The sequence below is a fragment of the Colletes latitarsis genome, chromosome 6, assembly GCF_051014445.1.
Source record: "Colletes latitarsis isolate SP2378_abdomen chromosome 6, iyColLati1, whole genome shotgun sequence".
In the NCBI taxonomy this organism is placed as follows: Eukaryota; Metazoa; Arthropoda; class Insecta; order Hymenoptera; family Colletidae; genus Colletes; species Colletes latitarsis.
In genome coordinates this window covers 11542376-11565285 of record NC_135139.1, presented here as the reverse complement: position 1 = coordinate 11565285, position 22910 = coordinate 11542376, and the positions used below count along the sequence as shown (strand labels likewise).

At 31.4% G+C, this 22910-nt stretch overlaps 5 protein-coding genes across 15 annotated transcripts in view; 3 read left to right on the top strand and 2 right to left on the bottom strand.

The window, feature by feature from the left end:
* Positions 1-2791: 2791 nt before the first annotated feature.
* Mrps17 (mitochondrial ribosomal protein S17) lies at positions 2792-3712 on the top strand. Its single transcript, XM_076766759.1, has 4 exons — positions 2792-2978; positions 3048-3164; positions 3272-3348; positions 3459-3712. The coding sequence occupies exons 1-4, from the start codon at positions 2853-2855 to the stop codon at positions 3634-3636; spliced, it is 498 nt and encodes a 165-aa protein (XP_076622874.1). The 5' UTR covers positions 2792-2852; the 3' UTR covers positions 3637-3712.
* A 184-nt stretch (positions 3713-3896) lies between these two features.
* Fcp1 (RNA polymerase II subunit A C-terminal domain phosphatase Fcp1) lies at positions 3897-8840 on the bottom strand. 2 transcript variants are annotated; one of them, XM_076766757.1, is made up of 7 exons: positions 8217-8840; positions 7676-7979; positions 7373-7617; positions 6172-6937; positions 5933-6100; positions 5536-5815; positions 3897-4466 (listed from the first exon to the last, which is right to left on the bottom strand). In XM_076766757.1, the coding sequence occupies exons 1-7, from the start codon at positions 8441-8443 to the stop codon at positions 4192-4194; spliced, it is 2265 nt and encodes a 754-aa protein (XP_076622872.1). In that variant the 5' UTR covers positions 8444-8840; the 3' UTR covers positions 3897-4191. The 2 variants fall into 2 exon arrangements, with proteins under 2 accessions (XP_076622872.1, XP_076622873.1); XM_076766758.1 differs by having other exon boundaries at positions 7676-7987; positions 8217-8354.
* Positions 8841-9090: 250 nt separating this feature from the next.
* On the top strand, positions 9091-20193 carry Sidl (SIDL trafficking protein particle complex subunit 10). Of its 3 annotated transcripts, XR_013079798.1 has the most exons (13): positions 9091-9436; positions 10235-10452; positions 11452-11645; positions 11727-11922; positions 12008-12119; positions 12199-12386; positions 12471-12689; positions 12779-13542; positions 13622-14288; positions 14911-15357; positions 15584-15905; positions 16059-18136; positions 20124-20193. XR_013079798.1 is itself a non-coding variant. In XM_076766219.1 (12 exons), exons 1-12 carry the CDS (start codon positions 9358-9360, stop codon positions 16181-16183), a joined length of 3531 nt encoding a protein of 1176 aa, XP_076622334.1. In that variant the 5' UTR covers positions 9091-9357; the 3' UTR covers positions 16184-18857. The 3 variants fall into 3 exon arrangements, 2 of the variants coding, with proteins under 2 accessions (XP_076622334.1, XP_076622335.1); XM_076766219.1 differs by lacking the exon at positions 20124-20193 and having other exon boundaries at positions 16059-18857; XM_076766220.1 differs by lacking the exons at positions 16059-18136; positions 20124-20193 and having other exon boundaries at positions 15597-15824.
* On the bottom strand, positions 18964-22310 carry Nop10 (Nop10 ribonucleoprotein). Of its 4 annotated transcripts, none has more exons than XM_076766222.1 (6): positions 21590-22310; positions 21050-21313; positions 20193-20349; positions 19559-19664; positions 19204-19246; positions 18964-19137 (listed from the first exon to the last, which is right to left on the bottom strand). In XM_076766222.1, the coding sequence occupies exons 2-6, from the start codon at positions 21280-21282 to the stop codon at positions 19116-19118; spliced, it is 561 nt and encodes a 186-aa protein (XP_076622337.1). In that variant the 5' UTR covers positions 21283-21313; positions 21590-22310; the 3' UTR covers positions 18964-19115. The 4 variants fall into 4 exon arrangements, with proteins under 4 accessions (XP_076622337.1, XP_076622336.1, XP_076622338.1 ...); XM_076766221.1 differs by having other exon boundaries at positions 21050-21310; XM_076766223.1 differs by having other exon boundaries at positions 20193-20420; positions 21050-21310; positions 21590-22307.
* The window catches only part of LOC143342394 (dystrophin, isoforms A/C/F/G/H), a 655322-nt gene continuing 652778 nt past the window's right edge, over positions 20367-22910 (top strand). For all 5 annotated transcript variants that reach the window (XM_076766217.1, XM_076766218.1, XM_076766213.1 and 2 more), the window contains exons 1-2: positions 20367-20477; positions 21234-21324. In XM_076766217.1, coding sequence (XP_076622332.1) covers positions 21234-21324 — 91 coding nt within the window. In that variant the 5' untranslated portion in view covers positions 20367-20477. The remainder of the gene's footprint in view (positions 20478-21233; positions 21325-22910) is intronic.

Below are 22910 nucleotides of genomic sequence, written 5' to 3'. Positions count from 1 at the left end.
TGAAACAAATATGTAGTACCTGTATTTTACACGTACAAATTATTTAATGACAGAGAAACAATTATTTCAAGTTTTCACGGTACCAATAAAGATGTCGCATTTTCTCTGATAGGAAGCGTGTATGTGTGCACGCCTAATGCTCGTCGCCATCTATACAGATGGCGGCGCACAGGCAGAATGAGTTTAATTTATGCATTTTGTTCGTATACGTAGCGCGCAATGTTGCGACCAATGGGATCGTGGAAGGCGCGCGATCATATTTATATGTAAATGCAGATACGTACACATGGAAAAAACGAGAATTGATGAGGCAGAGGGTCGAATCAAAACTTGCATCCTGATTACACACAACGTACCTTTAAGTATGCACGCGAGCTGATAACATTGTTAATTTCATTATAAATATTCACCGACAAATCGTACTTAAATTTTTGTACCGTGTACATAAAACGCGAACGTGTTTTCTTTTAACGATCGCGCCCGTTACGTTTCTGCCGAATTCTGTACAATGATTTTCGCTCGCTCAAATGAATCAAGCTCCTATTGCCCTCTATTGTGCTGTGCGCGACGAGCTGTTGGTTCGAAAAAAAGCAGACTTATAGAACCAAGTTGCATTGTTACAGAAGTAGTAGCTACAACTGAGTCGTGTAGTTGTTCCGATTTTTTTCGCCCACAATGGAATTTCCTGGCTGACTGACGGCTCGGTCGCCGTCGATTCACCGGGCGATCACCCGTGAATTCCCCTGCTCCTTTGCATTCCGCAATAACAACGCGAGTTGCAGACGCCAAAGGCAAATATGTATGTGCCTACGAACACGTATACACGCGTAATACACGGGACAGAAAGAACGAATAAGGGATAAAAGTAATACCTACATTTCGAAATATCCGGTCTTTGATTCAAGCACCCTCCCTCGTCACAGTCTCTTTCTGCCACGTTTATCTTTCGCTCGTTTATCTCTCGTAAATCTGTCCGCGATATCCATTGATATTTCTTCTAACCAATTGTCCATAGCCTACGGCAACAATCTGATTGCAAATGTTGAAGGAAAGGACGTTGCCTCTTATCGACTGTATCACCTTTTTTTCTGTCTCGCCAGGATTTTCCTTTCATCCGTATAATCTTTCCTGCTGTGATCTTGACGAGTGCGTTTCCCTTTTCCTATCGCATCGCGATAAAAGATGACACGAATTTTCTTTGAGATGGCCGTTGAGATGAACAATCGGCGTGACAGACTCACGAATACACTTGTACCTATAAAAAATTGATATACGTATTCAATGAGCTTCAGTGACGAACACAAAGATGGCCACGAATGCTTGAACCGTCCTTCCCCATTGATAACAAAATCTATTGTTTGAATTTTAATAATTTTAAGCTATATCTTTACTTGTTGATTAAATTATAAATATTTAATTTTCTTTTCACGACTTTTGTCAAGAGCTGCTCGTTATGTTCGTCGTCAGAGTAAATACTTTTGCAAACAGCAAACATTGTTCGCTCACGAGGCGGTATATCAAAGAACTTGTTGAACAGTGAGCTAAAACACCCAAAAACAGGTTAAAACCAACGTTGTGCAGAATTATAATTGAATTACTCCAGGAATTATAATTAAAAAATGTTACATAGTAATTACGGTTACATTAAATTACAATGTAATTCGTAATTTCAATTTGAATACACTTAGGGAAAAAATATAATTAGATTACGTTAATTATAAATAACTAATTGTATAAATAATTGTAAATTTTCAAAAATAAGAAATGCATATACGATGCATCCCTATTTTATTCAGCTTACAGTATACTCAGTTGGCTAATACAAAATGCACAAATAAGTAGTCTTTTGAAATGTTTTGAATGTTTTGCTGTCAACTACAGTATCTAAAAAAAATATAGAATCCAATTTAAAAGAATAAACGTCGTGATAAAGCTTTTCAAGGTCAATGCAAGATCAAATATCGATCATCACGATATGTCCCTCTTAATACAGTAAACATCGATAAAAATTTATTGTTCGATCAGCTGTCACACGTATACATCCTGTATTTTTAAACAAATTCTAAGCCAACAATATGATGATTAAAACCCTCTTCCATCCTAATTTTACATGGACTACATCATATTTCAGTTTCGACAAAACCCTGACATTAACCTCAAAATGTAACCGATGTAGCATAGAAAGACCCGATATAAGTGTATATATATTTAAGAAATAGTTAAATAAATAATATGACAAAATGAAATATAATGAATTTCTTATATATTTCCTTACTAATTCTTGCTATTTGTTTAGACTATATTCGATACCTGCGATGTTATTAATTAAGGAAGCGCGTAATTGAGTGCCCCATTATCGAAAACTAGAGTTACGCTGTTGGTAGTTGAAGATTAATTATTATTAAAGCCTCTTGGTCCCCCGAGTATTTTCTGATGCTGAAGCTGATGATAGTGAATCCGTCTAATACTTATGATATACAATATAAGTAACTAAATACTTAATATTTTATAAATATAAGATACTTATAAATATATACAATACTTCTATAAATATATAATACTTTGTAAGAGATCGATCAGAAAAATAAAAGAATTGCTTTCTTCAAGAACTTAAAAATATTAGAGTATTGAGCTTTATCCCAGTAGTAACGTATGCTTACAATAATTATTTTATGAAATATAATTTAATGAATCATTATAGATACTAATGAAACATTTAAGTATGATACTTTCCATTATTGTTATTGTTATATAATTTTGTAAATTGTTTGGTCGTCTATACGGATACCAATCGAAACTATTGATACACAGCTAGGTATACTTACACGCATATACGAATACATGCAGTGGAAATGGTAACGAAAAAGCTAACAAAAACTACCCTTAGATATTTATTAGGAGTATGTGTACCTTCTACTAAACATAATGCTGCTAAAATACGTGTGCAACAACCAGATTTCGATGAACATATTCTAATGGTATGTAAATTTGAATGATTCTTACGTGAACGTGTATTTGAGGTTATGTGATCTTTTATTGTATTACAGTATTTTCACAAATATGAATTTGTGTATGCTCATGATCCTGAGAAACGTTGCAAAACTGGTGATACAGTTTTAATACAAAATTTACCAAATCAATTGACTCGCCTTATTACTCATAAGGTATAGTTGTATATCAAGATAATATCAGAATCTTAGAATAGTACTTGGGTAGTATCAGTATACAATGTTGAATTAATTTTTATGTTTTTATTCAATTATGTTTGTAGGTTGTTGATATCGTTTTTCCACTAGGTGATATTACAGATCCTATAACTGGTAAAAAAGTTGCTGCAGGAAAATATAGGTACATACAGTTTTTGTTTAATGTAAATAATAATATAAACATTTTAGTTATTTTGTGATATAATTTTTCTGAAAACCACGAAAATTAATTCTATATTTATATAAAATTAGGGATGATATAGAAAAAGATTCCAAATTATATGGACCATTAGACTCTAGATTTAAATATGATAAATCATCACCTAGAGGAGTTACAGAAGGCAAACAAGATTTCTCAAACAAAAGTATTTATGTAAAATACAATGAAGATCCAAATGACACTGACCCATATGCTGTATATCCAAAATAATTTATATGCATTAAACTTCTCAATAACTAATAAAGATCATGTATAAGAGAAATAAACAATATAATTTATTTTTAAACTTCTTAATACAGTTTAATATTAGTATAAAAATTTATTTTAAACACTCGCATAGAACAAATGTCGCGTATGAATTTGAAACGACAAAGTTTAACAAAAAAAGTTGTGTAAGTATTTTTTGTTTAACTATTTATAATTGTTAATGTATAAATCAAAACTCATGGAAAGAGTAATAAGGGGAACAATATTAAAATAATAATTTATTAAACATACCATATTAATCCTATATACCGTTTTTGTGCATATATATTTTAAAATCAATTAAATACAAAACACATCCTTTGTATTTTTTTTTGTGAAAGTTGTACATTATTATTTTATACTCAAAGTAAAGTTATATTAAGCTATTCGACCCAAAATTCTACAAATATGTTAACTTTTAAATATTATCAGTAATTATTATTAAAAATGATCAATTTGAAATTTACAAGTAATGTGATGACTTAATTAGTTTATAAAAACAAGAAAAGAACTCTATAATCATTCAGAAAGAAATTCTCTTTCAAGCGCTGCTCCCATTGCATTCCATTCTCTATCATCTTCGTTGTCCATTATTTCAAGATCTTCGACTGAATCTTGCGAATTATCACCTAAATCTAAATCATCAGGTAAGTCCTCTCCTCTTCTAAAACGTGTTACAGGATCGTCATCATCATCATCATCCAAACTGTCTTCCCTTCCACTTGAATCATCATCTTCGGAACTTTCGTTAGAAAGTTTTTTCTTCTTTCTTCTTGGTTCATTTACATTATATCCTATTTCGCAATTAAATAATAATTACATTGAATTGTTTTTGTGACTCGCTTTATCAACCAATAAAACTTTAGAATATTTTTAACTCTTGAATTCTTGTCCTTTCTAAAACACGAACTTTAACTATTCTTAGGCTGAGGGCATACGAGCGTTAAAACGACGTGCGTTGCGACGAACGTTATAACCTCCGTTGTAGAAATACAATAGTGCCCACATAAGTAACCACGCTCGGGACCGGCCGCGGTCGTTTATGTGGGCATGGTTACTTCTCAGAATTCAACAGAGATAAGGAAAGAGGATAAGTGCAAATGAGATACAATAGCTGGTACCCGAAACCATATACAATGTATCGATAACGATCGGCGTTAAGTTACGCTCGACACGCTCGATGTTCGAAGCCGCTTGACTTCTAAGAATTAGTGGGGATTAGCGCGGTCATTTATGTGGGCACTTCTATACATTGTCTTGCAATTGAAAACAACGACGACAAACAAGGTACATATATCTGTCTTGATTGTTTTCAATTGTAAGGCAAGGAAAAACATACAAACGCACGTCGTTTCGACACTTGTGTGCCCCCGGCTTTAGAGACCACACACTACGAACGTGTGTTGCGTTCAACGTCCGTCGCAACGTGCGTTGATTTTTCATCGACGTATTTATGTTAGAACGCACGTTGGGATACGTTGACGCATGTTTTCCATTGTATACCGAGAAATGCAGTAGGCCACACGAACGTCGACTTTCCGTAACGATTGTTGAAATCGACGTTCGTCGTAACGTTCGTGCGCCCCCGGCCTTGGCCCTCTGACAGGCGCGCTCTTTATAGTAAAACGCACGCCTTTTTTATTCCGTACATGCGGCGTTAATATTATGAAATTTGAACTTTTGAGTCAAATATATAGAAAAACCTTCAAATAAAGAATAGAAAAAAGTCCGAAGTCGATCCGATTACAGGGGAAAAAGTTTTTGGCGAAAAACTAAGTCGTGTAGTCTGTACACGGGCGCGCCTGCCGGAGAGTTAAGTAAACATTTCACTCATATAAAATAAAATTTATATATTATACATACGTTCACAATGTGCGGAATCTTCAGAATCAGAATCCCTATTGCGAACTTTATTATCACATTCTTCGGTACTATCTACATCCTCTGTATAAAAAACAGGTGCATCCACTTCTTGATCATCCATATCTTCTTCAACTTCTTTATCCATAATTTCTATTTCTTCTGGTGTAAATGACATTAGAGGGTTAATACTATCAGCGAAACTATGTTCTGTCCTCTTTTCTTGATCCTCAACGTGTTCTGGACTACTACAATGAGGAGGTGGTATTCTAGAAGCACGAGCCTGAAAATATATAATTCTTTATTGAAATTAGGAGCAATTATCAATCAGATTTATCATTTCACTTTATGTTCACAATCATTACATTACGTTCGTAGTACCTATGAAAATTTAGTATACCTTTATAGTAAGTGGAAATAATCGTTCATCAACATGTTCCCAACGTTCTGCGCAAGTCCAAAGCCAATCTGGATTTACGATTTTTATATTTTCATTTTTCTTGGCTGTATTAGCCTTAGCTGTACCAGGTCTAATAGCTACTAAATGAGTAGTTTTATCAGATAAATCCTGAAACATAATGATTTATAATAATAAACAAAATCAAGATATATTAGTATGAAAAAAAATTAATACACTACTTGTGACACTTCTGCTCCAAATGCTCTGGCAACTTTATATGCTCGACTTTGATGAAGTTTCTGATGAGTAGGTATTAATCCACTAAAAGTTAAATATACTCCTTTTAATACTCGTGCTCGCACTCGCGGAATAACGTCCCTCAATGATTTGCGCCTCGTTTCTTGTTCTGTATTAGCATAAAATTCCGTATGAATTCTTCGAAGAATATCTTCTAAATACAATAAATAATCATCGTCATCTTCATCTAAAACATTATTTTCATTGAATTTTGTATCCTCTTTTTTAATATCTTGTGTTGGCTTTGCTGATGGTATACTTTCTTTTTCCTCCAATATTTTGTTACTGTTGTTTTCATTGCTAGAGTTAGGGTTTTGAGTAGTATTATTCATGGTGTCATCTTTAGTATTTTTATCATTCTTTTCTTCAGATTTGCCTAGACTTTTGTCTTCAATCGTTTCCGGAATCACTTTTTCAAGACTGTTATCCGTTAAAACTCCTTCACTCAATAATTCAGATGCACCATTTTTATTTGTTTCACATTCATTATTGTCTGTACAAAGTTCATTCATATTTTGTACTTCAGATAAAATTGATCCATCACTTTGTGCTATGTCATTTTTCTCAAGCCCTGGTGGTGCATGTATATCACCAGTATGACGAAAAAAGTGATAAGGTTTTACTTGAACCAAATTCCCACACCCCTGCCATACATCCTCTCTGTCATCTATAATGCATACCAGGTCATCTCCACAGGGAAACAAAGCCCTACAATTTTTAGATATCTTGTATATTTGTATACATATATATCTATACTGCATATATAGAAACATTTAACATAATTAAATATAAACACATATACTATTCTATAGCAGAACTGTTTAAAAGCTCTTAAATAAATGAATCAAATGAAATACAGTAGTGCCCACTTAAATGACCACGCTCGGGACCGGTTGCGGTCATTTATGTGGGCATGGTTACTTCTCAGAATTCAACGGAGATGAAGAAAAAGGATAAGCATATATATAGATGGAAACCATATATACAATGTATCGATAACAACCGGCGTCAAGTTACGCTCGACACGCTCGATGTTCGAAGCCGCTTGGCTTCCAAGAATTGGTGGAGATAACCGCGGACATTTAAGTGGGCAAAAATGCGATCACTTAAGTGGGTATTACTGTAACTCTTTTAAAATCATACTTGAGATTAGCTGTTTTTGATGCAGGATCAAAACATTCATCCCTTGAAAGTATTCTATGAGAAAATAAAATTCCATCTTTGTCCAATAATGCAGCTACAGTATGTGCATAATTTCTTGCTCCAAATGTACATATATGTAATTCATATAAACGACTCATTTCAGAGAGAAAATGTCGTGTGTTAGGCCTTAAACGGGTATGATACCATGGGGAATTTGGTCCATAAAGTTGATAATGATAAACATCCTGCAAAAGGTACATTAATAATAGTAATTGAATAATTCACTACACGTGTGTATTGTACCTTCATATTAGGAGGAATATTATCATTTGTTGTATGAACTATCGTTTGATCAAGATCAACAAGTAATGCTAACTTGCGATCATTTAAAAGGCGTTTTTCATCCTCTTTCCCAATTTTTTCAGCCAATTCTGGACATACTTTTAATTCCGGTACACTATGTACCATTGGTACACTAGCTTGTGATATTTTTGTACTTTCGCTCTCTTTGCCAATTCCTTCAACCCTTAAATCTACACCACATTCAGCACATAAATCCTTCATTACAGTAGGATGTCGACATCCTTCTAATGTCATTATCAATTGCCTGAAATACTAATCACTTATGCAAATTTTGAAACAAATTAAAAATGTATGAAAACTGATATACATTACGGTAATTTTATTAAAATACATAATTTTTATTGGTGCTTTTAGCTCTTAGCAAGAAATTGTGAATTCAATTTTTATTCATACTAAATACTTGAAATTTTTAAATCGAAAATTCACATCACGCTTTTAAATTAATAAAGCTTGCAAACATAAGGTTAAGAAGAGTGTGTACCCAGGCTGAATAATATCTCCTTCTTTTGCCAAAAGTTTTGAGACACGACCAAATCGTGTGGCTCGATACTTTTTCTCAGGACCCTTGCCATCTTCTGTTCCAGGAGTAATATTTTGATATAAAAACAATATTCTGCCCGCTGATACCATTGTATTCATCCGAACCCTCCATTTTAATATTTTCCCTGGCTGTCCACCAAATGGAAATGTGATCTCTATTGTGCCCATAATTCTTTGATAGCGAACATTCAGATGTTAAAATATTATCTGCTATTGAAAAAAATTAATTTATCGAACGTTGAACCTTTAACGTTTTTGCGCGGGAGATAATATAAACACACTGAAGTTCAATTTTTCTTCACCGACGAACACACACATATATGCGAGTGAGCTCATCCCACATACACCAAGATGCATGCGTACACTTCCCTTTTATGTATGAAACGTATAGTTTTATTTATACCAATTCCAGATTTTACAAGATTTAAAAACGTTATCCATATTTTATGTAACTGGTGTAGAAAAGCGATACGTAACGTTCAATTAAGATATACCCCCAAACGTTTTAATCACTCATTTAACATCATATTAAATATATTTTTAAAGCAGAAATTCTTCACCTTAGAGAAATATATTTGCCAAGTATTTCTAAAATTCTATAAGTATATAACAATGATATACCTCAGAAAATTACAAAATTTGTTAAGTATATGATCGTATGATATATATTTAGATATAATATTTAGTATAAACTCCCTAGAATATATGTAGCATTAAAGTCACCAACATAGTTACATACGTCACCATACGTCTATCATACACATGTTGAATGATACGAGGTATCGAGATTTTTATAAGAATCGATATTACACGACATGTTAAACGAAGATTCCAAATCCAACCTCAATGGAATCTATCCGAAAGATGGAAATAAAATGTTGGATCTGTTAGATTATGTTGAATTTATATCAACTTGTGACAAATGAAATTATTATCCTTGATTTAATTCAGAGGAAACGTTGGAACAGTAAACATTTCCTTTTAAAATCAATGAAAAAGTAATTTTTGTATCAACTGGCAAAAGTGACGTAAAGTTGTAATGATTGAAAGCAAGTTCGCGAAGCAACTGCCAATTTTTAGAAATGAATTGCAATGGGGGGTTGTCTTTGGGTGGTGAACGCAAGACAAATATCTTTATGGATAATAAACCAATTATCACATGTGAGTTTATTAATAAAAATTTTAATTTATTTAACCTCTTTTCAGTGATGACATTATTGCTAAGCACTATTATTAACGCCCTCAACTGTCAATCTTCATGACATTTCTTTTCTCTTTATAGACGAATTGAAATTATTTAAGATAAAGTTTTATTCGTTTAAAACTTTATAGTATATAATAATAAAGTCTTTCAAAATTAAAATTCCTTTAATAATCGGCATTAATTTATAGTGAACATATGTTATTTTAAATAGGTTAATATTTCTTTTATTCAAAACATTGTACCCCTTATTTAGATTAATTTCATTTGTATTTAAATCTTGAATTGATTACATTATATTTTGTATAATGTCTCTATGCATTACCCTTTTATTCATGTATTTCTTATATAAATTAATGTGTTTGATACCAGTATTTGATTGGAAAACAGTCATCCACAGACAATATTACATTTGTAGTCATTTCGTTTAATATATTGGGTGGTTATATCTACGTATAAATAAAATGTAAAAAATAAATCAACTCTGAATATTCTAAATAGTATTTCACATATAATTTGACAGTGGTTTATAGGTATTACTTTATTTATTTATATAAATTTAAAGTAAAAAATTATTGGTGTTGTACAAATGTCATGTTGGTCCCTCACAAAAATTGATGTGTTGTATATATATGAAGCGTGGTAGCAAATATGTTAACTAATAATAATTAACTGTAATTACATAAATTCATTAATATATATAAATCAAATATAAAAATAAGAGTAGTCACCATAATATATTGATCTATTTCAAATAGATGCAGGAGATGAAAAATTATTTTCTACTATGGAAAATGGTTTGTTGCAAGCCATACCTGCAGATACAGCAGAATGGCGTAGGTCATTCAGTAGACCTATGAAGCAAGTCAAACTTGGGGCAACTTTTGTGCCATTTTCCAAGGATATTCTTCCAACCGAGGAGGATCGACATCTGATAAAGCAACCAATATTTCATATTTATTGGAGCGAATGTTCTGTAAGTACATTAACATTATAATTTTTAATGATATATATTAAAATATATTATATTTCATGTTTTAAAAAACGACTATTTCGATCAAACAAAAAGTAATATTTAAAAACTTAATAATATAAAGTATTTAGATACTTTATTATTAATAATATTCAGCATTAGACATTCGATAGTATAATTAAAAATTTTACATTTATACAGGGTGTTACCGGACGGGTGTTACCATCGCGCAGGGGTTGATTCTACATACGAAAATAAATCGGAAAAAGGAATAAAATATTTTCATTTGAAGCTTCGTTTACGAGAAAATCGAGTTTTAATATTGTTTCGAACCCATTGCCATATTCGTTCATATTCGTTGTCTTCTGTAATGTTTACATTCTTTCTTCAGCCGTGCGATTACCGGCTACACTCATTGTTAGTTTAGTCTCGCTATAGCAATCTTGAATATGTTGACGCGGTGAAAGCGTTTGGAGCTTTTATTGGGACTGCAATAGCAGGAGCTAAGTATTACAGATAACGATTTGCGAATCGTCGTCATCCAGACAAAAGGGTGATATGGAAAACAGAGCATTGATTTACAAATTTGTCTAATTCTCAGAGTACTACCCTAACATTAATTTCTTCATTTTATATTATAATTGCCTGTAGTGCATACATCGAAAAAAGTAAATAGTAATAGCAGTCCCATTACAAGCTCCTAATGCTTTCACCGCGTCAACATATTCAAGATTGCTATAGCGAGACTAAACTAACAATGAGTGTAGCCGGTAATCGCACGGCTGAAGAAAGAATGTAAACATTATAGAAGACAACATATATGAACGAATATGGCAATGGGTTGGAAACAATTTTTAAACTCGATTTTCTCGTAAACGAAGCTTCGAATGAAAATATTTTATTTCTTTTCTTCGACTTATTTTCGTACATAGAATCAACCCCCGCCCGATGGTGCCACCCGTCTGGTAACACCCTGTGTTATCATACATATTGTGATTCCAGGATGTAGATACTTATAAAGCCAATGTCAAAGACGATATAGATAGTTGGTTGAAAACATTAATGCAATACCAAATCCAAGATTGGATGATTGTTATAGTAGAAACTTACGATATAAAGAAAACTAATAAATTATTACCTAGAACAACCGTTCTAGACAAAATTCGTAGTGATTTCGCTTCTAAGAATGGTGACAGGTGATGTAACAATTAATTAATGAATGTTCGATAAATATTTTATTACGAATTATTTTTATTATTATGTTTTACGTCAAACAGATGTTTTTCTGTAATAAATTCAGTAAAATCAGAAATACGCTCAGCTGAATCATGGAGAGGTTTAGTTAATCGCATACGTCATTTAATGCTTGTTGCATATGATAAAACACTATCTTCTTTTGAAGATATTATTAGAGAACAGAGAGAAAATCGAAATCACCCGAATTGGAATTTTTGTCATTATTTTTTATTGCAGGTAAAATAATAGAATTAGTTTAAACTATATTATTGTACGAAATATTAAAAGTATATTAGATTTTAATTAGAGTTCACATTTTTAGGAAGAACTTGCATTCGTTTTGCAAATGTTAGGTTTGTATGATGAAGCATTAGTGCAGTATGATGAGTTAGATGCTCTCTTTACACAGTTTGTGCTTAATTCTAACGTGGGAGGTAGGATATATTTGTCTTCTTAGTTATTTGTTTCTTTTCTTAAAATCGTGATATTAATAACTGAACAAAATTTTTATAGATACTCCAATTTGGTTAAATTTGTTTCAAACTCCGCTAAATAATTGGAAAGGTGTTAACTTAAGTAATGGTACAAATCATCATTTAAGACATCTTTTGGCAGAGTGTAAAGCATCGTTATTAGATCTTAGAAGTTATTTATTCAGTAGACAGTGTGCCATGTTATTAGCACTTAACAAACCATGGGAGGTATTACCGATTTTTTGGTTCATGAAATTTGCTAATTATGAATAATTTCATTTCGAATATAAACATAAATGAATTGTATGTTAGGTTGCACAAAGGTGTTTGTCATTTGTTCATAATACGTTAAGCGAATTACGTATCTTAGAAGTTCAACGACCCGAAGGATCTATTGAGTGTTGGTCTTTTCTTTGTGCATTGGAGGTATTGCAAGCTTGTCAATTATCATCTTATAATATTGATAATAATCAACAACTAGATCTTTGCTCTCTACATACAGCCAGTCTTTGGGCTCTTGCCAGAGATAAAGTAAGTTGCGAAAAACAGCATTAAGATTTGTGTAAGTTGTATAAATAAATACAACTTCGTGTATTATATGTAATTGTCATTTATTTTAGTTAGGAGATTTAGGAAAATTATGCGGCCTAATGCCTGGGAATGAACCTTCTAGCGAGCAGTTACACACTGTTGTTTATCTTATAGCTGGTATGGGAGATTCTGAACCACAGATACAAGGAAAATTAACACCCACTGATAAATTAAAAGAAGCTCTTTCCTCAAAGGAAGCTTTCAAAAAACAATATCTTGAACATGCAGAATTAGCTATGGGTACTTATAAACATGTAGGTCGAATTCGATCAGCCAGATTAATAGGAAAAGAACTAGCACAATTTTATAGCGAACTCGGAGAAAATCAGAAAGCCGTAGCATTTTTATCGGACGCTTTAAAAACTTACACGGATGAAGGTTGGAACCATTTGGCGGCACAAACACAACTAGAACTTGCACAGTGTTATAAAAGAATGGATGATATTGAGAAATATACAAAAGTTTGCGCAGCGATTTCCAGTTTGAATGTATTACACATTACTGTCCGTAATTCATATTATGAAGAAATGTTTGGATATATGAAAATGATCTCATCGCCTCAACCATTACTCATAGAACTTGGATGTGCTTTTGTAATACTCAGTATGGAACTTAAAGTAATGGATAAAGTCGTACAAGATTGCGTGGTTAATATTGAGATCAGTATACAATCTTTATTTCCGAGAGAAGTAAAATGTACTAAGGCATCTATATCTGTTGAAGAAATTCAGAAACCTCTAGTACCTAATAAAAAGAAGGGTTTAAAATTACCAGCTGAACCTGCAATCCCGTTGTACGTAATAAGTATAATATAAATAATAGAGGTGTGCGGAATCGCGAAAAAAATGTGTTTAACACATCATTATTTTCAGGTTGTCAAAATGTACTTTGGAAGATATGAAGCCATTTGATCCAAGTTTACTTCAGTTACAGGTATATTCGTATTTAGTATACAAGGAAGATAAAAGTCTTGGATCTGCTAGTGTCGTACATAGAAATACTAAACCTGTTATGAGACGTTCTGACAGTACAAAACACAGGAAACCATCTGTGAATGCAAAAGGTGATTTTAGTAAAGCGTTATCGTGTGATGAATTTATAGTAAAACCAGGCGTAAATACGTTTACATTGGTTAGACGCGTGGACCAACCTGGTTTTTACATAGTTGGTCAATTGTCATTGGTTATTGAAGAAAGATTGGAATTTCTGTCGCCTGTTTTAAATCCTCGGCTATGTTATGAAGTAGCTAAGACCCAACCAACAATTTCTGTGAAATGTGGGAGGGATTTATTGGCAGGCCTTATCCAAGACATAGAATTAGTTATTATGAGTGGGAGTATAAAAATAACAAAAGAAATGAAACTTAAATTACGTACGTCTAGAGGATTAGTAGTGCAAGTTAATGATTCACAAGAAATAATGTCTAAAGAACTAGAAATACCTTTGTCAGTTTGTGAGCCATTTCAAACAATATGGTTACAATTAAGAGTTCTAGCTGACCTACCACCAAAGAAAGATACTTTATCAATGGAACATAAGGTACTTATTCTTTTTCATATATGTATTTTATTGAATATACAGGATGTTCGGCCACCTCTGGGAAAAATTTTAATGGGGGGTTTTAGAGGCTAAAATAAGACGAAAATCAAGAATACCAATTTGTTGATGGAGGCTTAGTTAAAAAATTATTAACAATTAAATTCAAAAATTTCAAATCGTTTTGGAAAAATTATTTTTGGTTGCGGGGGTCAATTACAATCATTTTTGGTCATTACACATACCTCCGAAATCCTATCCACTTTTGAGAAAAAAATTCCTTACCGAAGATCTAATTAGATACCTAAATTTTTCGATGAAAAAAAAAAATTTCAAATCATTCTGGAAAAATTATTTTCGGTTGCGGGGGTCAATTACAATAATTTTTGGTGAATAGACATACCCCCCGAAATCTTGCGCATTTTCATGAAAAAAATTCAGTACGGGCGGAAATTTAAATGTTAATAACTTTTTAACGAAGCCTCCATCAACAAATTGGTATTCTTGATTTTCGTCTTATTTTGGCCTCTAGAATCCCCCATTAAAATTTTTCCTAGGTGTGACCGAACACTCTGTATAGATAAAAATATTTTTAAAATACTTATAACTATTAATATTTTTTCAGTTGAATATACAATGTCCATGGGGTGCCGAAGAAAGCATACTTTTGCATTTTGGTCCACCACTCATGTCAAATATGAAACTTCACACAGCAAAACGAAGAAAATTTCTTCAAATAGTTGTAACAGGATTAACAAGTCAACTTCTGCAACTGACTGAGCCAGAATTAACAACAGTAACATCAATAGATGTTAATTTTAAAAGTTTAAATCCAATTGCGGGTCAGAGATTAATAATAGGTAATGGAATAAATGTGTCGTTTATGTGGGAACTTGAAATTGGAAAGGATGAAAAATCTATGATGCCCATAAAGACTGATTTTCGCGTAAAATACATCCCCGTTAACGATACTCAAGAACTAAGTGATGATCCTTTGCATATACATAATTTGCAAAGAATGGAAAAGGCATCCAGTGTTTATAGATGCAATTTCGATATCACAGATTATGTGGTAAGAGTATAAATTATTTCTTTTTTGCCTTTTCTATTTAATTGACATAAACTAGTGAAATGTATTTTAATAGTTTACGAGATTTATGTAGTTTATGTATTGAGCTTGATTAATAGTTTGTTATGAAATATAAAATGAAAATGATTTTATAAATGTATTAATGGAGTTTACTTTACGTAAAAATATTTTAAAAAGACAAGTTTCTATTTATAATATCATTTTCCAGACTTTGTTTACAGTGTCCTCAAAAGTTGAACCAGCAGGGAATGGAGGTGAATTTTGTCGTGCTAGTAGCATGTGCCATCTTTATCTCACAGTAACACGTATGTTACCCAGTCCTAATCCAAATCCTCCGCCTCAATTAATGTACGAAGTTCTTGCTGATCAAGCCATGTGGGCTGTATGCGGCCGTACTGCTGGCCTTGTGTCGTTGGAAGTCTCAGAAAAACAAAGCGTCACATTGGACGTGATGCCATTAACCAGTGGTTATTTACCCCTTCCTGTTGTTAGATTGTCCCGATATATTCCAGCATCAGAGTCAAAGAGTGGTAAGTACATTAATATTTGTAAAAGATGTTAAAGATACATTTATATTTTGTTTCTTACTAAAAAAAAGCTATCCTTTTTGAAAGACGAAAGATACTTGTTTTGTGTTTTTATGTTTACATTTGCATTAATAATGTTTGTTAATTTGTTTTAAGACATTCGTAAAACTGAAATAGGTTCTAATCCAAGATTAGAACCATTCAGTCCTGGACAAGTCTATAATGCTAGTAAAGCGCAGCAAGTTCACGTTCTACCCGCATCACCTTCAGAAGCAAATTGAATGCAAACGCATTGATATTAAAAGCGTATAGTACATCGATGGCATTATGAAATATATGTCTATATTATTTGTTATATTTCTATGATACCGATTAATATTATAATTTTGTATTCATTTTTCCATTATTGCTATACTGGTTTGTTCATGTTTTTATATTCTTTAATCGAAATTTGAAATTTGGACAAGTAGATTCTATATATATTACTTGGAGTTATATGTTTGTATAGTGCTTGTCAAAAAGTCAAATTTCAATCTCATCATTGTTTATTTTTACCAGTAATAGTTAATTAATAGTTTAAGTTTTGCCATTAGAAGCAAAGTAAATATATGACAATATGTGAACAGTAAGTAAAATTAAGAGACTTCTATAATTAAAATGAAAACATATATTTGAAGAAATACTGTTACAACATAATGCTTTGTCCTGTGAAATAATGTGATTTATATTCTAATGAACTCATCGAACAATATTCATTTATTGATATTGTTATATAGTCCACATCTGAAATCTAACTAATATTTTTTTTTGTCCAGTTTAATTGGAAGATATGGCAAAATTGTTTCCTTTTTATTTAAAATTACGTACTTATAATTTTTACATTATGTACATATAATAGTATAGATACTTCAAATTGTTTCCTATCTTCCAAATATTTAATTGTTATATAATTTATTCTGTGCGAAGTTTATGAAATAATTTCTAATAATTTCAGTTGATTTGTAGACTCTTACAGAGTGGCTGTCAATTTAGTACTAAAGTGATCAAATATTAAATTTCCCTTGCTGCATGTAATTCTGTAAAATTTGTACAAATGTCTGTCAACAACATACTCATAATATAAAATAAGAAATTAAAATTACATAGTTTACATGCAAATATTATGAGAAATAATTAACATCTATCTCACGGATAAAGATGTGTTCTGTAATAATTATTTGTGTAAAATGTAAGCACATGTAAAAAGAACAAGATAAATGTTATCTTCGTTACATTTATTTCTTAGTCTTTATTATTCTAAATATGAATATAGCGTAAAGTATCGTTGCGTTGCCATGTTAACTAGTACATCATTTTTCAATTAATTGGAATATTTTCACCAACCATGTAAATAAGATAAATATTATAATACTCAGTACTCAATATTTCTATATTGGAAAAGTGTCAATATTTGGCATTTATAATAAAGTAAAATGATATTTTTAAACAATATTAAATGTATTTTAGAATAATATAAAGAAATGTTTATGTCCATATTATTTATTTATTAATGGATATATAATTAACATTAGAAACAATTGGTAAGAGAGGTATTCATTTAATTATTTGCAATTGGAGTGTATTTAGAATTATTCACTTAAAATATTAAATGTTACTTTTAAATGATAAAAAATGACTAGTACATATATACGTAAATGTGCTATACAGGGCGCGCCCAAATAACATGGGCAAGTGGGTAGGAGTTGATTTTTTATAACAAAATAAGAAAAATATAAGACTACAATTTTTCTATTTTCAGCTTTGTTTTCGAAATAATAAAGTTTGAAAGTCGGTTTTGTATTTTACGTACTTACGACTAAGGTGAGATTCAGCCAAGCGGTATATGATGTCTACAGGATAAATAATGTATTTGTTTATAACGTTCACAGGATTTTTACAAATTAGTGCAATCCGTAAAGAACAAAAATGGATTTGTTATATATTATTAACTACAAAATTTATGAAACTGATTATCTCGCTCTCGTATTCATGACTGCGTTCGTCTAATAATTCGATTGATCGATCGGATCATATCAACGTACTTTCGATTCGTGAAAGTCATCATTGTTATAAATTAATGAAAATTGAGTGTCTACGATGAACTAATAAATCGACTAGCGTATCAAAAAATTTTAGAACATTGTTTACAAACACGATAGAAGTTATTACGTCGCTTGTTGAATTGTATCTTAACCGTAAGTGTATAAAATATAAAATCGATTTTCAAACTCGATTATCTCGAAAACAAAGCTAAAAATGAAAAAATTGTATTTCTTATATTTTTATTATTTTTTCATAAGGAATTACCTCCTGCTCGCTTATACATGTTATTCAGACGCCTCTTGTATATGTCCGAACATATGTACATAAATATATTGAATAGTGTATGTACATTGTTATTTATCATCTTAAGTTAACATAACATAATATATTTAAAGGAAAAAGATACATTCTAAATATCATTTAAAATCAGTGTAGAGATACATTAAAAGGCACAGAACAATGTAACAAATATTATTACATGTTGGTACAAGTTTTTTAATTTGCAATATTATTGCATGTACCAACTCAGAAAATTTTTATTCTGTCAATAGCATAAGTAGTTGTTCAGAAAATTTTGCAATATCTTTAACATAATGTTAAGATTAAAATGCTGAAGTTGGTTTTATGTAATCCTGTTAGTACGTTTTTCTAATAAAATTGTATCCTACTTGAAGTCATTACATATGTATAATAAATTAAAATATAGTTTTTATTTTTTATATGTACATGTTAAGGATAAACTGAATACTGAATAAAAGAGCATTTGTATTGAATGAAATGAATAATTAATTCGTCTCATTAACTGTATTAACAATTATATTTTGTTATAATTTATATTCAAGTATCATTGCAAGTAATAAGTGTGACAATTTGTGGAGAAAGCCATATCTAGTTTATCAGAAAGGGAAGTTGTAGGCGTCGAAAGCTTAATTATTCATATATATCAAATGTTAGGTTGTAAAAAACACATACACAAATGTATATTTTATTTTATAAAATTTAATTTCATTCTTACACAATAAGACATATAATCAATTACAAATAATAAAGGAATATCAATAAGTAGGTAATGGTTGTTGTGTAAGTAATAGACCAAATCTTCTTTTTAATGTTATTCTTTCTCTTGAATATTTATCTTCGGGAGAAAATCGAGCTAAAATGATTTTCAATATTAAATAATTGATATTTTTTATAAAGCAAACTATAACTCATCATTTACCTGGATGTGCTGACAATGTGGGTTTTCCATTTGGATCTATTTTCTGTGAAATAATAAACCATGTATAAATAAAAATAACAAATTATACATCTTCTTTTGTAATATTCGAATTTTCAATCTTTGTTAATATAACAACATAACAAATAAAACCAAAATGTATTACTCGTCTATTACAAAGTGTAAAGAGTTACGTATATCAATAACGAAAGATGTACTGTGTAATTTATATAGTAAAACATGTTTATTATATGTTACCTTCAAAGTATACACTCGATCTCCGTCTTGATTCAAGTAATACATTAAATACATTTTTGCGTTTTAATTACTACGTATATTTGCTAAGGTTATGTCTTACGTTTGCATCGGTTGCACCGCGTGGTTGAACTGTTGAACGTGTGAACCTTTGTAACGCATGCGTACGTAGCACAATGATATGTTGACGCCCAAATTGATTTATTCAACTTTAAATTTGAAAATGTACAGTTTAAAAACAGTACGAAGGAAAAAATAAAATAATATATATTTTACGTATTAAATACTTACAAAGTTTTACCTTTAAGTTCGTTTTCGTGATATTAAACGCAGTAATTTCTATCTAGCATGTTCACTATCTTAACATTTAATTCTATTCAAATTTTACAGTAATATCAAGAATAAAATTCGAAAATAAGAAAACTCTCTATGTAACAAGCGAGCATTAGCAATATTTCTAGTAATCTTGCTTTCGTTAGCATACTCATAGCATTAATAAAATGTTTCAAGGACAGGATTCATATCATATTTTTTATTATTTACTTTTATGTAAACATTGTACCGAAGACACGGATAAAATATTTTTTATTCGTGTCTTCATTAAATATTATTATATATTATATTTGATCAACTTTGACTGTAATACCGGTATATTATGTACATTGAAGCGATTGAATACGATGAATGGTGTAGTTCAATTAATAATAAAGAAGAATTTACGAGTGGATCGTACTCACATCGGAATATCTCGTCGACGAGAGCACTGATTGTTCGCATATGTAAGCGACAGGTCCGTGGGTGTAGAAGTTCTGACAATTCTTCTTAGCGAAGTCGGCGTTCAGGCACGCATGGTCGGCACAACGGACAGGCAGATAGTCACTGTACAGGGTGTCACTTCCGTTGACAGAGAAATCATTGTCAGTGTGGAACGAATATTGCCCGCAACAGCGTACACAGTAGCGAATCTATGAACACATCACGCTTACAAACATTTTTCTAATGTTCTACGAGCCGGATTTGAGGTAATTGCTCTGACGTTAGCCGTACGGCGACAAATTTATTCAAGCGTAAAGATAATTTATATTCAGATTCATTTTACAATCGCTACTCATGCTTGTAATAATTTCATCGATAGTAACTTTATCATTTTACTAATAAAACTCATTCAATAATCGATCAATTTTCCACAGAATGGAATTATTTATCACGTGACTAGAGCGCTTCTTAAAATTTGCCGATTACTCTCTATTTTTATTATTTAACAACATGTTAATTGTTATTGACATTGAACGAATTAGAACTGAAATCGGTTACATAAACGTAAGTTCTCAAACATCGAATGTTTTAACACATAATTGTCATCGTATCGTAGTGATTATAAATATTTACCAGGTAGTCATGTAAATAGTTTATATGATAAATTAAATTTTCTTCTATATAGGTCAACAAACTACGTATGACGTGTTCACTTTTGAAGAACGTACAAAAACAGTTTATAGAAATCGAGATGCATTACAAAAAGATCATTAAGTTAGACAAAATAGTACGAAGACGGCGGTTACGATTACAGTAGAAGACACGCATTTCAACTTACATTATCTGTAAACGTTCTATCCATAAAAAATAATCGTGCACCGATACTGATACATTGACATTAAATCTAGCGTGAACTACTAATCTCATGCAGTCCGCCGCTGTGCATGCGATGAATAGCTTCGACTGAACTCGTCTTTTTGTAATTAAAACGTGACAGTTGTAATTCATCGACCCTTTTCCAGATGCAACCGAGAAAAATTCGCTGGATCGTTCAAGTCGAGGAGGATCCATGGCGGGGCGAGAGTGTCGAGGAGCAAATCTGCTGTATCAAGGGTAAGCATTAATCATAATTAGTAAAAATGTATGTAAAGAGAAAATTGCAGACATCTAGATCTTTGATGCATCTTAAAGAAAACTTTGAAAAAAAGCAAAAATAATTTGAAATTTCTAAGAGTGTTTCTGTCAACGTAATTAAAATCGTCGAAATTAAATTTGTTACTTTTTTATGAGATTGAAATTCTAAACAGTACTAAAGAATCTGATGTGTACAATTTTGCCGATGTACTTGACCCAACGATGCAAAGATGTTTATACATACGTATACCATAGCGAGATCTCTCATTAGACCCGACGCACATCCAGTAGTACAATTTCATTCATTCGTCAAAGAAGCATGATCACTACTGACGCCGCATGTTATTTACGTAATTATAAATAGAAATGATCAACATGATCACGTTTCGCACTACGTTTTACCTTGCCTCGTAGCCCGAAGATATGTAATATCTACAGAAAAAATTGTCGTATAATCGCGTGTAATACTTGAAGTTAGAGATACGAAAGCTGTCTTGTCTGCACAGAACAGCACAACTTTCATTATTCCAAATAAAAATTATTACATTTATTTTAAATATGGAAAAGTGTTTTACTTTAACACACTTTTGTTAGGTATACGATGACATATAATGCATCCCCGCGTATCGCTATATAAATTATATTTCTACTAACGATTCAAGGTGAAGCGAAGCTATTGAACGTCGTCAAAGATGTGCCTTATCACATTGTGAAACTTTAAAGTATCTACGTGAAGAGTTTTCTTAGGAATATGCGCTTAAAAAACTCTATTTTTGAATGTGCAACTTAAAGACTTCTTTGACAGACATTTTCAATTAGAGGAATCTCATGGACATTGATCGGTGCAAGTATAGGAGTAGTTTCTTATCTGTGAATTGATATACATATCTCGGGAAATACGTTCGATTGAAATGAATTTGAGATTAAATCGGTTTAGTTATTTTGATATTTAAATATTTTTAATTACTTACAATTACTTCATGTACCATCTTTGATATTTACGCGAAAGGATTCTCTAAAAAAAAAAAAAAGATAAGAAATGTGGGTGATCTTTAAGTACATTTATATATTTAATATTGATTTTTTTTCTGTTAAACGCTATGGATATGATAATTTCTAGTCAGACAAATAGTCTTACCATTCTCATTATAGCCGAGTGATATTGAAAATATTTTCATCGCGTTCGAAAATTTCATATTTGATGCGTCGGCACTGACTTGTGGAAAGAAGATCTCCTACAAAGCAAGCTTCCCAGCACCTTACAGTGCCGCGACAGACTGCATCGAACGAGGTTGTTCCTTTTCGACGAAATCACGTTGTGCAGTGTTATTAGAATCCAATGAAAGCATATTAAAGAGCCTATGCGATGTTCTTTCTAGATCTGATTTGTTGACCATTACGATGTTTCAGGAATTTTTATATTAAATAATTAGATGTACAAAAAAGGCGTGTAGATATAATTTCGTGTGTCATTGATAATATACCATTAATTGTTTTCAAGTTTTTTCAAAATAATTTTTATATTGTATTGTTATCTACTCATAAAAGATGTATGAGTAATATTA

What these genes read in the sequence shown, in the direction of transcription:
- Sidl (XM_076766219.1), top strand. Translation starts at nt 9,358, where the DNA reads ATGAATTGCAATGGGGGGTTGTCTTTGGGTGGTGAACGCAAGACAAAT. An exon ending in GCTTCTAAGAATGGTGACAG is followed by an intron (nt 11,646 to 11,726) that starts GTGATGTAACAA and finishes TACGTCAAACAG; the next exon opens with ATGTTTTTCTGTAATAAATT. An exon ending in CACTTAACAAACCATGGGAG is followed by an intron (nt 12,387 to 12,470) that starts GTATTACCGATT and finishes ATTGTATGTTAG; the next exon opens with GTTGCACAAAGGTGTTTGTC.
- Nop10 (XM_076766222.1), bottom strand. Translation starts at nt 21,282, where the DNA reads ATGGATCCTCCTCGACTTGAACGATCCAGCGAATTTTTCTCGGTTGCA. An exon ending in ATAGAACGTTTACAGATAAT is followed by an intron (nt 20,350 to 21,049) that starts GTAAGTTGAAAT and finishes TGTCAACGGAAG; the next exon opens with TGACACCCTGTACAGTGACT. An exon ending in CGTCGACGAGATATTCCGAT is followed by an intron (nt 19,665 to 20,192) that starts GTGAGTACGATC and finishes TCAAATTTAAAG; the next exon opens with TTGAATAAATCAATTTGGGC.
- Mrps17 (XM_076766759.1), top strand. Translation starts at nt 2,853, where the DNA reads ATGGTAACGAAAAAGCTAACAAAAACTACCCTTAGATATTTATTAGGA. An exon ending in TCGATGAACATATTCTAATG is followed by an intron (nt 2,979 to 3,047) that starts GTATGTAAATTT and finishes ATTGTATTACAG; the next exon opens with TATTTTCACAAATATGAATT. An exon ending in GTTGCTGCAGGAAAATATAG is followed by an intron (nt 3,349 to 3,458) that starts GTACATACAGTT and finishes ATATAAAATTAG; the next exon opens with GGATGATATAGAAAAAGATT.
- Fcp1 (XM_076766757.1), bottom strand. Translation starts at nt 8,443, where the DNA reads ATGGGCACAATAGAGATCACATTTCCATTTGGTGGACAGCCAGGGAAA. An exon ending in TCAAAAACAGCTAATCTCAA is followed by an intron (nt 6,938 to 7,372) that starts GTATGATTTTAA and finishes TAAAAATTGTAG; the next exon opens with GGCTTTGTTTCCCTGTGGAG. An exon ending in TATTTCCACTTACTATAAAG is followed by an intron (nt 5,816 to 5,932) that starts GTATACTAAATT and finishes ATATATTTTCAG; the next exon opens with GCTCGTGCTTCTAGAATACC.